General features: G+C 38.9%; 3 protein-coding genes across 3 annotated transcripts; 1 reads left to right on the top strand and 2 right to left on the bottom strand.

Annotated features, from left to right (window-relative positions):
- The first annotated feature begins 650 nt into the window (after nt 1-650).
- On the top strand, nt 651-3,082 carry LOC128683741 (uncharacterized protein). Its single transcript, XM_053769654.2, has one exon. The coding sequence runs from the start codon at nt 736-738 to the stop codon at nt 2,938-2,940; it is 2,205 nt and encodes a 734-aa protein (XP_053625629.1). The 5' UTR covers nt 651-735; the 3' UTR covers nt 2,941-3,082.
- Nucleotides 3,083-3,127: 45 nt separating this feature from the next.
- Nucleotides 3,128-7,167, bottom strand: Rbsn-5 (Rabenosyn-5). Its single transcript, XM_053769655.2, has 7 exons — nt 6,615-7,167; nt 6,035-6,182; nt 5,507-5,730; nt 4,938-5,048; nt 4,544-4,627; nt 3,703-3,966; nt 3,128-3,368 (listed from the first exon to the last, which is right to left on the bottom strand). Exons 1-7 carry the CDS (start codon nt 7,038-7,040, stop codon nt 3,294-3,296), a joined length of 1,332 nt encoding a protein of 443 aa, XP_053625630.1. The 5' UTR covers nt 7,041-7,167; the 3' UTR covers nt 3,128-3,293.
- A 496-nt stretch (nt 7,168-7,663) lies between these two features.
- Nucleotides 7,664-15,692, bottom strand: LOC128683729 (uncharacterized protein). Its single transcript, XM_053769640.2, has 12 exons — nt 15,203-15,692; nt 14,696-15,078; nt 14,179-14,440; nt 13,425-13,659; nt 12,788-13,012; nt 11,828-11,999; nt 11,039-11,114; nt 10,129-10,303; nt 9,559-9,745; nt 8,723-8,898; nt 8,252-8,399; nt 7,664-7,930 (listed from the first exon to the last, which is right to left on the bottom strand). Exons 1-12 carry the CDS (start codon nt 15,261-15,263, stop codon nt 7,664-7,666), a joined length of 2,367 nt encoding a protein of 788 aa, XP_053625615.1. The 5' UTR covers nt 15,264-15,692.
- Nucleotides 15,693-16,714: the final 1,022 nt, after the last annotated feature.

Genomic DNA, 16,714 nt, shown 5'->3' with positions numbered 1-16,714 from the left:
TTTCAACCTTCTTGAAATTTTGCACACACGTAGTTTGAAGTACGAAGAAGGACATAGGGTACTTTTTATACCGAAATTCCCACTGGAGCGAAGCCCCGGGCGCAGTTTATTATAAAACTAATGGTATGTAATAGTCATCAATAAGCTAATTAGTTACTTTGCATTGCAAATAATAAATAATTATCATTAAATAATAATATTAACATCCATTGGACGGAAACGGGGCTTTGAAATTACTCCAGTATAACAGCCGTATGCTTTGCCCCTCTTCATTTATCTCTGTGCGATACGCTCTAAGGAGGCCGTACAAGTCATGGGGGAATAAGTACAAGCAATTTAGCGCTTCTTTGAAATGACTTGATCACTATGTATCTACCTAATTGAGGTAGTACTTTATAGTTTTTATTATATTCATATCAACATCTAACAACATTAATGGTAGGTATCTATGCACTGAAATGGGTGTTTATTTGTTTATGTTTTCTCATTTATCAATCTACGATTTCATACTCATTTGAAATACTTATTAGCTTTCACTAAAAGATCAACCAAAAATAGATAAAAACTACATTGAAACTAAACTAATTTCTTGGAGTTTGAAATGAGGTTTGGAATTTAAAATAATACATTAATCTTGACATTTAAAATAATCAAATAACGCGGAAGCATTAGATTTTGTCATAAATCCAACTACTTAAAAATAATTTTAGTAATTATAATAACGATTCAATAAAAATGGCTGATGGTGTGAGTACAATAAAAATTGCTGAAACTGCGGAGTCTGCGACGCACCCGGTGTCAGTGGACCCCAGCTCGCGTATATCTGCCATGTCACAGATCAGCATCGACGAGTCCCGCACCCGCGCCACATACAACTTCATGGACAAACGACTCGTTTACAAAGTCATCGTGGACAACATCGACTACACGCCAGAGAACATCGTCGATCTAGACTACATCACGATGGAAGACAACTTCACTCACGCGGCGTTCGAGAATAGACAAAGGAGGAAGAGTAAAAGCGAAGTCGTCCTCAAAGAAAAGTCTTCCGACGCCGGCATGAAAGTGTACGCGACCACCATCTCGCTTGACGACATCTATATTGATCACACATACAATACTGAGGAGGGCGTTGTCGAACAGGACGTCGATTTAGGACAAGCCCCGTCCGCATTCTATTTACCCAAAATGCATCCCATAACCAAATACCCGCCGGAAATATTCGTAGTTTTCAAAGAAACCGAGACGCACTATTTGTACGAGCTGCCTCGCTCAGCTTTCGAAAAAGGTACAGACGAAGGGAATATAGTCGAAGAAGAGAATGAATATTACCAGTACATAACAGTCGGAAAAGGCAGGAATAGGAAAATGGTCGTAGAGGAAACTCAGACGCCACAACGCGTGTGCCAGACTCGGCACACACTGTGCGTGCGGCCCAAGAAGAAGAACGCGATTGCATTTGCGTCCATGTGGGACATGCATGACACGTACGCTCGCCTCGCCAAGATCCAGAAAGAGAAAGAACCGGACGAAATGGTCATGTACCAGTCTGCGGCGCCTAACTTACTGCGGAAAAAGAAGAATGTCGATGTCGATGAAGGAAGGGGCAAGACGTTCGACGAGATCGCGCTGATGCCGGAGTTCCAGGACGCGGCGCTGCTGGTGGAGCGAGTGCTCGCCGCGCTCGAGTATGGCACCGCTCAGAAGACTTTCCGTGGGCTTGTTTCCTACGATCCGCTGTCCATGGACTTAGTATATATTTACACTTTGCAACCTCTCTGGTCCTTCGAATGCGAGGAAACTGTCAATCGGCCGATCACGAGCATTTCCTTCAATACAAAAAATCCCAATATATTAGCGGTAGCGCATGGAAAGTTTGGCTATGCCGATTACACTACCGGTTTGATATGTATTTGGTGTACAAAAAACCCCTGCAAGCCAGAGAGGACGTACCGTTTTGACGACGCGGTTACGTCTGTCGCTTTTTCTGAAAAGAATCCAAACTGGCTGGCGTGCGGTTTTGACAACGGAGACGTTTTGATATTAGATATAACGTCTTACTGGGTGAAGATCGTAGCGAAGAGCAAGCGCGACACGAATCCTTGTTTCGAGCCGATCTGGGTGACGAACTGGCGGGTGGCGGACTCCACGGAGTACGTGATGACCACGTGTCAGGATGGCAGAATCAACCGGTTCACGAGCACCAAAACGCACGACTTCATCTGCACGCCCATGATGCGGCTGTCGACCGTCGAGGGGAAGCTGAAGGGGCTGGAGACGCCGAAGACGTGCCTGATGGCGGACGTGCCGATAACGCGGTACCCGGCGGCGCTGTGCATGAAGTGGCACCCGGTGGTGGAACACATCTACTACGTGGGCACGGACGAGGGCTGCATCCACCGCTGTTCCACCAACTACTTGAACCAGCACATCGACGTGTTCCGCGCGCACGCGGGCCCCGTGTACGGCATGGAGATCTCGCCCTTCATGAAGACGCTGCTGGTATCGTGCGGCGCCGACAACGCCATCCGCCTCTGGATCGAAGGCATGGACGACGTCATACTCACCCTCCCCTGCTCGGCCGCCGTCTACGGCATCGCTTTCTGTCCTATCAACGCCACGGTACTCATGTCTGTCAGCGGAAATGTTCTATCCATTTGGGATTTGCGGCGGAAAACGCACATACCGTGCGCTGAGTATTCGTTCCCCGGTAACGTGATACTGACGTACGTCAAGTTCTCGCCGTCTGGAGACAACGTGTTCGTGGGCGACTCGTCCGGGCGAGTGCACACCTATCATCTAGAGGACACCCCGATCCCGCCCTTCTATCAGAACAAGATGTTGGACGAAACGCTGAAAAAGGCTTTATGTACTCGACCTCAAATGCTCAGGCAGTTAGAGAAACTCGAGAAATTTAGGGAACGCCATTCTAACAAATAGTAATTATTACTTTTATTTGTGCTTTTTTTTTCAGTCGTGTCCTTATTAGGAGTGAGGACGGTTTAGGCCCGTGCACTTTTGGGCCCAGCAATAAAAGTTGTGGTAGTTCGCGTTATGGCCCGTTCGTAGGTATATCATGTATTAGGTATATGGTACTGATAGATCGTAAAATATATTACAAATACAATTTAAATATTTAAAAGTATTTATTGCTTATACCTAGAATTAGGTAAAAAAACAAGAGGTACTGTGCTTAAAGTAACTAAAGATAAACATATAAAAGCTGTATAATATAATAAATTATGTACAATAACAGTGGAATTAGCAAGGTAGATATCTCCAAAACAAAATGACTAGAACTGTTGCGAGAGTTTTTGTAATTGGTATTCTTTCTTGAGTTCCTTCAGGTTAGCCTCCAGTATTGCCACCTGGAAGAAAATGGCCAAATTAATAAAAACGATATATATTATACTCATAGAGGATACTTGACTCGTAAAATTGTCACTTTAACGCTTAGTAGGTTTACTAAATTCAAAAACGGTCTAACCACACCTCTAATATTTTTGAAAGACCTACCCAACAACACATGAAAAAATAATTCCCACTTCACTTTCACCCAACTTCACTTCACTTCGTTTTTTTCAAGATTCTATCAGACCACCAAACTACATTATTCTAGTACAAATACAACTATTGGGATATTATTACGAATCAAAGTTCCCATCCTGGAAAACGATGAGTTATTAAGTCGAAAATACATACCTCTTCAAATTTAAGTTCTTTCCTAGCCTCCTTAATATACCCGCGAATAATATTCATCTGTTCTATTAAAGGATTGTCATCCTCCTCGCACCGGCCCGCGTCGGCCCGACTCGGCCCGGCGCGGTCCGACTCCGTCTTCTCCTTCTCCATCTCCATTCTGCGCCGCTCTAACTCTATCTGCCTCTCCGCTCGCTCGTATCTCTGTCTTCTCACTTCTTCGATTTGAGCCTCAGTTGGTAACTTTGGTAGCGCTATTAGGTCGTCCTGAAAATATAATCTGTATTGGTTTGTTTTTTTTTTTTAATTTTTTATTCATGGCATCGTTACGCGATACATATCTTTACATGTTATAAAAATAAGTCCCCCGTGTCGCGTCTCTCAGTTTGTATGAACGCGATAAACTCAAAAACTATCGGACGGATTTTTGTGTGATTGTGTGTTAAATGTGATTCCTGATGAAGGGTTAAGTTTATAATTAATTTTTACCAGGTCGGAACCGGGAAGGGCCGCTAGTTATGATTAAGGAAGAAAATCACCAATAAAGACGCTTTCAAGGGACGATATATAGTTAAGATAGAAGTATATAAGTTAGTATATTCTCTGTACGTCCCAGTGCGTCGGCAAGGCGTATACCTGCTAAATATGCTAACTAACGAATTTATGGATCCGAGGTAACGCATATGTAATAGATAAGACAGGAATCTATCCTTTTTATTCCTAAAAATGTCAAATATGTATAAAGTAACAAAATATACTTATAGTAGGCTAACTTTAGGATATATCAATAAGTGTTGTAACATTACTGTGACATATTGAACCAATAAGCCAACCAATAAGTTACCTTTATATAGTTCTCCGCAGCTAACCTGATGGATTTCTGCAGTTTGGCTTGACGCGTGCCGGGCTCGGCTGGAAAGTTGGCGATCTGGAATCAAAACAATAAGTTAAAGACTTTCGCGTGTAAAATTATGTATGTAAAAGGAAACAGATTTTGTCAGCTTATGCCAAAGAAAAACTAAAGATGTAGCATCATCTACCCTAAACGAAATAGGTAGAAGATTTCCATACAATTTCCCGGCCCGATTCGAGCTATCTCATACAAAAAACATCTCTGTGACGTTTATCCTCGTATATTTCGAGTGAGAATTCTATTTCATGCATGAGCGAAACGAAAGATATGTAAAAGTCTACAGCTTTCTCTGTCCACAGCTTGTGCAGTATCAAAATGAACTTGCCTGTTTGCTCAGCAAGTCTATACCCTCAGCCAGCTTGCCCACTTTCCCTCGCATCGCGTTCACATCGCCGAGGTTGTACGTCGTCTCGCCATCGAATAGGCTCTGACACATCTGAAATTAATAAATAAACAAATTCAAAATCTGATACTTCACGGAGAATATAATGTAGGAAATCCGATAAAGTACTGCGATACTCTATGGTTGAAAAAGGAAATAAAACTGCACTAAGATGAGATTAAGTATGTATATGTATAATATACATAGTTCTTTGATTACATCAAATTGATGTGTAATCAAAGAACTAATAATGCTAAACTAGAATACTTACGAATGACCAAAACTACAAATTTTATAAATATATATTTTTGTATTTGTAGCCATTTTTTTTCTTTTATATGTATGACACAGAAAGGGACAGCTACAAATTTTGTTCCAAATTTTAGGAAATTTATGCAGTGGTATTGGGCAGACATTGTGGAAAATTTTTATAACAACGCAAATAGGCCTAATTAGATACAAAGATGAGATTAGAATAGAAATCATAAGAGAGACTGTTCTAAGAAATATACCTTTTCATACATAGCAACAGCTGGCCGTGCCTGCTCCATGAGACTCTGCATCTGCTCGTAGGCAGTCATCAACACGGTCTTAGCATTGCGGCTGTCCTGAACCTGCTTCCTCAGCTCAACCAGGTTATAGCAGTGCTCGCATAGTCGCAGCTGATTCCTCTCATTGTGAGAATCATGGTCAGGTTCTGAGGTGTTTTGTTGTACTGATGGATCTACAATTGATCCTGAAAGATTTTTGTAAAATTAGTTCATTGTTGTACTAGCTACCGCTAAAAGTAGCCAGTCAGTAACTTTAGACATTTTTAGGTACACAAACTTTTTGACTTTATACTAAGGTGATTTTTGGCATGAATATAGTTGAAAATGTGTCTTGCCAAAAATCACCTTAGACCATTGCTCTATTTAGACATAATAAAAGGATAATAGCAAACAAGGAAATTTTTGTTATAATGTAATTATAATATTTATGTGAATCAATCAATTAAAACAGTGAATAGTAATAAGAGAAAAACAGAAATATACACTTACTAGCTACTTTTAAGTCAAGGAACACTGAGCAGTCATGACATAGTATTGAGCCACATAGCCTGCAGTGGTGTTTCCTCCTAGTCAAATTGAAGGCTTTAGCGCAACTTGGACACAGTTTCACTGAAGTCCCGTCTAGCCAGGGCACAATCTAAAAGTTACATAAATAGGAATGAAAAATTTTATTGAGAATATTCTTTACATTTACAAAAATCAAAGATGATTATAATGATTAATGCATATCTTCTAAGAAAAAATGGGGAGAAGGATTAAACTTTGCTTTTAATTATACTAGATTTTACCACTAATTTTATTGGGGAAAAAATAATATTCAGATTGCATTTTCTCTGTAGGTATATTACACAATAAAATAGGTGTAATGTAAAATTTATCTTATCCAAAATGTGTCCAGTATCATACATTCAGGTTAGTAACAAGAAATTATTGATTATCCAAGATCTTAATCATGCCACCATATATCTGACCTGAAGTCACTGAAAATATAGCAAGCATCTTAAATTGTAGTGTATTTAGTTCCACATAAGTAACGTAAAAGGCCTTAAACATCCAAATTGTGACTTACATCTTGTTCATGCTGTTTTCTTTGGTTGGGATCCAAAGGCATATTGCACACTAACTTATCTAACCTTATTAGCAGCTTATTAGTCTCTGTCGCGTATCTCTCCAGCCTAGCAGATCTCACAGCCTTAAAATAATCTGTGGAACTACGAATAACACCTATCACTTGCTCTTCTTGGTAATAATATTGTTGCTCCTGGTAATTCAACTTTAGTGCCCTATCAAAGGTCTCTTTCAAGTCTGTATCATCACTATTGAGTATAATCTTCTTCGCCTTTCCAAATATATCCTTCAGAGACCTCAAAACATCCTGCTCTTCGGAGTGGAGGCTCTCAAAGTGGCTTGTGAGCTGCGAGGCGGATTTCAAATCCGCTTTACATATTGGACACAAAAACCCTTCTAATATCTCATCGTCGTTGGATGCTGCCATGGTTACGAGTTCGATTTCTAAATGCACATTATAATTCACCACCTCAATTAATTGACGTATTTTAAAAGAGAAAATGAGCAATTATTGTAGGTACCTACCTACTCCCTTCTTTCTATCACAATTGAGCGTTTTGTTGTTATGTTATTAATCAAAGCTAAATTTAAAATATGTGTTAATATTTTAAATTTAGCTTTGAGATTTTGAAACATAATGTTTAAAACTAAGAAAAAATTATAATGTGGGAAGATAAATGCAATATCTATTTGAATAAATTTTTCGTTGCGAAAATCACTATTTCTCTTTAAAATATAACACCAGCTTTGTACATATGAACTAAGATCCTTATCAGCGAACGAAACCATTGAACTAAACGCACTATTTAATTGAATATGACATTGACATATATAGGTATGCGTATTAATTTTTTAATAGGCAAATGCATCGGGACAATAATTTGAAAATCAAGTAGGTACGTATGTTCTCTCCGGAAGTCCGGACCAGAGTATTATGCAAAATCAGTTTTCTTTGTTACATGCATCAATGCTTTGTGCATATCTTATTATATAAAATACAATATCTATAAGGATCGATGTTGAGATAATAGTAGAAAATAAAACACGGAGTTAAATAATTGATTTCATATATTCTGTCACATCGCTAAACATTACTTTTAATTCTTTTAAACTTTCTTTAGTTTCGGGCCAGTCCTGTTTCTCCACTGCCCGTATGACCGCCTGCCCTGTTAGTCTCGCGGAGGAGAGTTGTTGATCGCATTGCAGCTTATCTTTGTCTTCACATTCTTTCCTGGCTTTTAGGCTGAAATCCAGCATGTCTTGAACCACTTCGATGACTTTCTTGCAAGTGTTAGGATCGTTTGACCAGTTGCCAGTCTGAAAAAACAATTCAATTAAACAATCTGCCTGTAAAAAGTGTTTTTAACGAACTATATTTCTTTGTCATTGCAATACCAAATAGAGACTGACTTAGGCGTCAAATCGGGCAACAAAAATCTTGAATGGAATTGTTAACGATCTACATTTTTTTGTCAGTGCATCAAATAGAACGGTCAAGCAAGATTGGTTGATAAACACCCAGTGTTGCCAGTGAAATGGACACAGCCCATTCATTTTCTATTTATAGATAAGAATGTAATTGAATATTGCGTTTAGGCTATATGTATCAAAATCTAGCGACATCTATATAAAAGTCACCTGAGTGAACCCCCTGTAGGCTCGGAGCAGACGCTGCGCCTTCAGCAAGTAGGTGGCGCTGAGCGCGGAGTACAGCTGCCAGCTGAGCGGCGCATGCGCGTGCGCCGACGTCAGTCTGCCGAACAGCTCCAGCGCGCGCTTGCGGAGCCTGGAACATGGTTACGATTTTAATTATTTATTTACGAAATTTCAAATAAATCTTATTTTCAGTTTTTAAAACAAAAATACATATATTTTAAGCAGTGTAGAATTTATGAAGTCAGAGCGTGTCTAGGGCATGTATTGTTAAAGCTTGCAGAGTTAGGGTATGTAAAGTTGTAAATCATGAATTAGAAACATTGCTTTACATAATATCTCATCACTTTTTTAAAGTACAAACAGTGTGCTTAAAATATTTTCGAGAGATTATTAATTAATAATAATTAATTTAAAATGAAATTTGTTAAGGATAAAACCAAACAGTGACGTTACCTTCCAGCACCATTTCCGTCGGCATCCTTCTGATCTTCAGCGATGGCCCGCACCAGCACCGCCTGCACCTCAGTATCCTCATACTTGCTCCGCAGGTCCAGCATCCGGTGGACCCCTCGGATCACATCTTCGAAGTGCCCCGTGTCCAGGCTCACTATTATCACGTTCTCCCACAACTGAAAGGTTATATTATACTTGATTGGTTAGAACCATTAGCTATATTATACTCTGACTACACCGTGGGAAACAGACGAGATAAAATATATTTTTTTATATATTTTATGTATAAAGCTATATTACTGGATACTACACTGCTAAGAACTTATTGATGATTATTAACTTACAAAAATAGGGTACTTTTTATCCCCCATATTCTCACGGGAGCGAAGCCCCGGGGCGCAGCTAGTACATACATAAATGAGTCCGTGAGGAGCCGGACCAGGTCGCTACTTATTCAAAAAGTCCATTGCCTTTCAGACTTTTTGACCGAATCTTACGGAAATACCGTACTTTCGGGATAAAATTTATGCTTATATTATGTAAATCCAAAGCATATATACATACACGTAAAGTAGATGGCGTTAGTGTGCAAAACGAATGACGAAACGCGGTTAACATCGCGGCGTGCAGGTGGTAAATAAATAAATAAATGGACAGCGCTCAACAGCCCATACTGAGCACTAAGCTTGGATCGCGGGTCCGATGGATATAAACACAGAAACAGACAGGCACAACAGAACATCCAGAACAGCAGACAAATATTTGTGATCACAATTAAAAATATTCGCCCGCGCTGGGAATCGAACTCGGGACGACCAGTTATCATAGCACCGTACCTTCCAGTTATCGTAGTTGAACTTGAGCGCCTCCATGAGCGCCCTGTAGGCCCTGAGCTTGTCCCCCTGGTGCACGTACACCTTGGCCAGGTTGTTCCAGGCCTCGAAGGAGTGCGGCTGCAGGTACGTGTAGCGGCGGTAGGCCCGCGCGGACGTGTCCCACTGCTCACACGACAGGGCGGCGTAACTACAATAACGTTTTTTCATATTTTTTTTTTCTTCAAAACTAATCGAAAATATTTTTTTTTCTGGCACATCTTTTTCCTTATCCATACTAATATTATATAGCGAAAAGATTCGTATTTTTGTTTGTAATGAACAAACTCAAAAACTACTGGGCCGATTTTGATGTAACTTGTCACAGAGATAGGTGAAAAGTTCTGGAGTGGCATGGGCTACTTTTTATTATGATTTTAGCCGAACGAAGCCGGGGCGAGCGGCTAGTGTATTACAGAACAAAGTCCCCTGTCACGTCTGTATATTCGCGAATGGCGGTATGAGCTTAGATCCCTATGCCTTTCTTTAAAGATAAACGAAACCAAAAGTCGAAGAAACAAACACGAGTCTAACCCGAGCCTCATCCAGACGCAGTCCTGTATGGAGTTGATCTCGAGCGACTTCTCGTAGTGCGGTATGCTGTCCTCGTACTGCTTGCGGCGGAACAGGTGGTCGCCCCATTGTCGCTGCGCGCGGCTGCTGCGCTCGCCGGAGAACTGCCACGCTTTCTCGTAACACGAGATGTCGTCTGGATATACAATTGTTTTTTTTTTGACAAAAATCAAGTCATTTTTGACGCGAGCTTTCATTGTTGTCGGAGTGATCTTATACAATTTGTGACAAAAAATTCTGAATCCGCAATGCAGTAAACCGTTGAGGAGTTGTCACGTCTGGAGACGTTCCTGAGTGCACCATCAGGTCATGCTTGTCATAATAATGTATTGTCACCCATAGGTTAGTATCTAGAGTATTCGCAGTTGAATAATAGATGATTTAACTTAAAATCTGGTATAGGTTTCATCGCGATACGTTGCCCAGAACCCGAGATATTGACAAAAATAATTTCTGAGTGGACATACATACCTAATAAACGCGGGAGAAACCGCGGGCAAAAGCTAGCCATAGATAATGCCAATGGATTCATCTACGGGAACAATTTAAGAAATTTATCTTTTTATCAGTTATTGTACACACATACATACAGCAATAGATACGGTGTGCGGCTTTATTGCTATTTACATCTCACCATCGAGTCAACTTTAAGTTAGACGCAGCTAACCAATCACAGTGCGCCATTGTGACGCAACGACAACCACACCGCAATGTGATTGGTTCGCTGAGTCTCAATTTAAATCGATTCTATGTTGAGAAGTGAAATCCCACACTTCGCCCTCTGTTGTTTGATATTTTTAGCCCTTGGAATTTATCCAGTCTAATACCCACAACTTATAACTAACATTACTTTTTAAGCTAAAAATAATACCTGTAGCATCGCCAAGAAGACAATACAACTTGACGGTAGGATTTATATCTATCTGTTGTTTTATTATTTCCGCCGCCTGAAAATGAGCAATACACAATAAGATTCAGGGCTTTTTACACTAATTACTGTCATACTTGATTACAGATAAAAACATAAAAATATATAAAGGCAGAAATCTATATGAATCACCGTCACCCTAGAATGGGACTTCTATCCTCAAGTCATTCTATCCTGTCGTGCAAGGTGACTAAGCAACACACAGCCTAGGCAGCTGATAGGTAACAATATCATTCTCAAAGAGGGTCGTTACGTCAAGTAGGCGTCGATTGTAAAACGCCCACGTGGATTTTCCACATTTCCGAATCATTTTGTGGGATGATTAGTACCTACTCTATGTCCTTCTCCGTATTTCAAGAAGACTGGTTGAGTAGATAGAGCGTGAAGAAGTAACAAACAAACTTACTTTCTGTAATGATAGTGTAAGAATTGAATCCTAACTATAATTCTATACCTAACATTCTACTTGGGGCAAAAATACATTTTTTTGTATGTATGTATGTTTGTAACGCGATAACTTTCGAACCGTTGGTCCGATTTTGATGAAATAAAAGGTATGTAGGATCTGCCAATGCAATTTTTAAGTTCGTGGGGCAACAAAATAGGTTAAGCCGTTTTTTAAATATTCACAATTTTGTAAAATCTCATCAAATTATTATATTCGCGAGGTCTACGTTCAACGGTAAATAACGCGGGCGAAGCCGCGGCCAAAACTGGTGATGAAATGAACACCTTATGCCGCAGTTGCAGCATGGTGTAGCACTCGCACACGTGTTCCCAGAGCTGCAGCCGCTCGTACTCGTGCAGCGCCGCCTTCACCAGCCCCAGACTGCCGTACAGCTCGGCCAGCTGCTGCCGCCACGTCCACGACGGCTGCAGACCGCTCGCCCACAGGTACGACAATCTGGTACACAACAACAAACACACAAGTTGACATTTTTTTTTTAGTATATACGCTACGACACCTTATCTCGAAGGTAGGGAACTACTCTTGCGGATTATCGCGCGGTATTAATAGTGTAAAGTTTTAAGACTGCATACGATTGTGCACCTTATATCTATTGCTATTGCACGTAAAGCTCGCTACACGTGCGTTACCTTCTATATTACTCTATCTATATAAATTCGAAAACATGTCTGACCTTGACAGAATTCTTTGAGCTATTTTTAGACAGTATTACGTGTTCGTAACAATATCATTATAACATATTTTAGGCTGACAATTTCTAGTCTTCTTCAATGTCTAATGTGTTAAAGAGTCCAGTGTCCTATAACGTCCAGTCTCACAATGTCGAGTGTCAAGTATGGATTCTAAATATTTATTACACAACCAGCTGATGCCCGCGACTTCGTTCGCGTGGCCGAACAATTTTTGGTAAGGAGTCAATTATTAGAGAAATTTAACTGTACAGACAAAGCGTAACGATACCTATACAGAAGATGCTCATACGACTGAAACATATATTTCCTATAGTTTAGCTGGACCATTGTGACTCTTCTTCTGGTGTTCCGGATCTTCAATTTTTATACATCAACAGGCATTTCCTAGTTAAACAATAATCCTGTCAACGTTTCTAAAAGGGGACAGAGGTCCACCGACAGCGAAAATTTGGAATGGGCTCGACTGAACACTCAAACAATTCAGGACAAGAAGAAGAGAACTGAAAGAAAGATTTAAAAATAAAAGGTTACCTGCTTGTAGGCGAAACACAAGTTTTGTCATTGACAATGGCCTCGCACTGCAACATAGACCTCTCAACCGTTCGCTTGTGGTTTGCCTCCAACTTGCATCGGATGAGTAAAGCAGCCACTCGAGTTGCCCAAGGACCTTTGTTCTGGGACAGGACGGCAGTAATGTACGGTTGTATCTCTTCAGTTGCTAAGTCGTCCTTTGGCTGGGCTTTTTGAAGGTATTGCCTGGAACAAAGTCAAGAAATTAAAAAATAATAAAATAATAGATCCATTACAATCTGTTTCAGTAATTTGTGTAATAGTAAAGGAAGTATAGCAACAGGTTAGATCTTTCATAGTTTGAATTAGATTTTGAATATAATTTAATTTTTATAACAAGTCATAAAACTATAAAATATGAACTTTATTTAGTCTAACTGTAGTGGGAGCGAGGTGATCATGCTTGACCGCCACAGACAAGATCTTCCGGCCAGACTAGGTGTTGCGTCTGGGGAGTAACAGTCTCCTCAAGCATTTCCCAAACTGATAAATAATATGTTTCAATTACAAATTAGATAAAGACAAGCTGAAAAACTAAAATAGAAACGCAACCTTTGGTTACAACACTACGAATCTGAAAATGAAAAATAATACTTACACAGTCAACAAGCACAAAGTTTGCTCCAGACTAGGCAAATCTGCTTGGTTGATCGCCTCATTGTACTGGATCTTGTCCAGTCTCACGTCATCCTGCAGCTCAATATCAAGGGGCAGTTCAGAAGCACCGTGGCTCTCCTCGGCTGAGGGTCGGTCTACTTCTGAATCCAGCTCACTGGATAGTGCTAGCTGGGGCAATGATTTCTGCTGGAATTTTGTTCTCTTTCCCAATATACCTGGAAGAAGTTATCATAGCACATAATTATAACAATAATAATAATCTTACAACTTTAGTCATCACTATTGTGGATTCATTAAGTGGCAATTTTACTTTATCCCTAATACCTCTGAAATAACAGCACAAAATTTACAGTTTAATAGATTTTCGTGTATAGGCTTCTCTATGAATACAACTTCTCGAGGCAAGGCACCATCCAATTCAACAATATCTCCCTGACAATGACAACAATAAATGCTTTTGTTTGTTGTTTAATAATAAAATTTAACAAAAAAAGTTGGGGTCTACAAAGCTAGACTATTTAAAACTTATTTAGCTCAATTTTTGGCTTATTGGTGAAACTGAGATATAGAGAAAGTGATAGGCATTTTACGTTCCATCAGTCTAGATTGAGGTCAAACACAGCCAAAATATTAATTTTAAAAAAATTATGATTTTTAAAATGATAAATTGAGACACATATGAGAAAACCAGGCCTGAAAATTTTACTATTTAACATAAATATAAATTAACATACCAGTTAATTCCAACTTCAAACCAGCCAGATCTCTAGCCTTCAACAAGTATTCCTCAATCTTATAAACTCTAGCATAGAGCAAGTACGCCTGAGCGATTTCTAGACACAGTAGGATCTGCAGCCGAGGCTTATCTTGTAGACTCTGAAGCTCATTCGAGAGTTTAGCTATTAGGAGCTCCAAGTCAGAGTATAAAGAAGCACTTGTGTCTTCGAGTATTCTCTGATGAACCACTTTTGCTCTGAAACTCCACCAGAGGTGCAACTGTAAGAATATAAAAAGATTTGGATTGGAAATCTTAAAAATTAGATTGTTGTCAAAATTAATATAGCATTTACAGATATGGTTTTCATTTTTTGGTTTCATTTATTTAAAATGAACTGTTATTATTATGAATTTATTTAAACTTTATTGCACAGAATTCAATATGTAAAATTGCAATGTGATTTGTAATCCAAACTGTGTTCTATAGTATTACTATTTTTATAATGAGTTAAAACTTGTGATTGGTTAACTTACAAGATCTCCTTCAACAGTATACAGTGCATTGAAAACTTGTGATGACAAATATAAAAGCTCAGGATACAAAATATTTATAAAAATAGGTTCCGAATCTTTCTGAAGTTTCACTGAAACATCTATACTCTCTGGCCATTTCATACCCAGATATTCTTCCAAATTTAAATTGTCCGGATGAGAATTCCAATTCACATCACAAAAAGTGAGCAATGACTTGATAGCAATATCCAATATCTTATTAGTACATATATCTTGGTCCCTGTATTTCTTCAATAAATTTATAAGGGCTTCAGTTTCAAGCTCTGTGGCTATTATTTCCTTATAAGTATATATATCTTCTATTAGCCATTTTCCCAACCATAACTTTTTAATGTTTTCAGGTTCTGAAAGTTAAATTAATTTGGCATCAATTTGTACAATTTGTTTATATTGTACATTTTTAAACAAAATAAATAAAAGTTGTTACAGCGAACATGCGTTATTTAATAAACTTTAATGAATAAATACCTTCATTATAATTTTCATCAAAATTGCACAGTAACATGATGTTGGTATCTTCAGACTTCATTTTACAAGCGGTAAAGATTTATTAGCGTACAGCCCGATAGACGAATGTATTTAACAGTAATGTGATATTAATATTCATAAACAACAACTCATTTTCTCATTCCAAAGAAAATTTACAGATTCTTTCTGATTTCACGTTTCACACACAATAAACATCATCCACGGAGCGGCGTGTTTTTGACAGTGACAGCAAAATATAACCTTTTCTCAAATCAATACCTACAATGTACCTACATGATACCTGGTATGCCAGATAAGAATGATTCTCAACCAACTAGAGCTGGTCGATGGTGATTGATCGAGTTGTAATGATTCGATCACTACCCGTGATCGACTGATCAAGTCACGAATTTCTAAAAGATTCTATCACTAAAGACCCGGTCGCCGCCCGCTCATGAACTGCACTTTCACAACTATGTCAGTCTTTTTCGTTCGATAGCATGCGGAAGAGAGATAAGTAGATACGTCAATCGCTCGTTCTCGGGTTCTGTTCACTCGCGATACGCTACATCTGTACCTAAAATGAATGAACTTGTTTGTTTAGATTGGATTTCAAATTTGATCAGTTGCGCGGTGACCTGTGACCTGCGAGCATATGCGACCTGACACCTGCATTGATTAGATACCTACGAGAATCCTGGAATCGAGTCAATCATACAATAGAACCCAATCATACAATAGATCCACGAGGTATAGTTTTAAAGTGATCGAGATCTCTGATTGATCGAATCATTTAGACTCGATCACCACGCTTTCTTTCTTTCTTTCACGCTTACGGGTCGTGAATGACCCGGATTACAATAAATGATCGATTAAACCAGCTCTACAACCAACTCATCGATTGTATAGATTAAAATATTCCATACAAATTCAAACCATTTTTCACAACAACAATGTCACTCTATGAGATAACCATAAACAATAATAATAGAATATAACCTTTAAATGTAGACTTAGATTTGGTAATTGTTGTATTGCTACTCATTTACAAAGAATCGGTATTCTTAGTGAATATATATGTGACTGCGCTTTAGTTGAAGAAGGTGATATTGATCATCTTCTGTTCAGATGTCCAAAATATGACTCAAAGCCAGTTCCTTATAGAACTCCGTGCTCCTCTTCCTTGTGATTCCTTTACTATCCTTTCCTTAACAGATTTTAAATATATTAAAGCTCTTGCTTCTTTCCTTTCTTACCATAATATTTCTGTTTAAAACTATTTATTTACCCTTACATTACATATGATAATATATGTATTTATTGCCCTCATTCTTTAACACCGCCTAAGTCCTATCCTATCGTCCAATAACAATGTAACTCGACACTGGCAAAAATGAGCTCTATTGAAGAAGTTTGATTGCCACAAAGAAGAAAAGAAAAAAATCCTTTAAATGTAGTGGCTGACCACTAACTTACTTATACCCAACAAGAATAAACTTTTTAAATTGGCTA

This window comes from Plodia interpunctella, chromosome 3 (genome assembly GCF_027563975.2).
Source record: "Plodia interpunctella isolate USDA-ARS_2022_Savannah chromosome 3, ilPloInte3.2, whole genome shotgun sequence".
Classification (NCBI taxonomy): domain Eukaryota; kingdom Metazoa; phylum Arthropoda; class Insecta; order Lepidoptera; family Pyralidae; genus Plodia; species Plodia interpunctella.
Note: the sequence above shows the minus strand (reverse complement) of the source record. Positions and strands in the feature narration are given on the sequence as shown.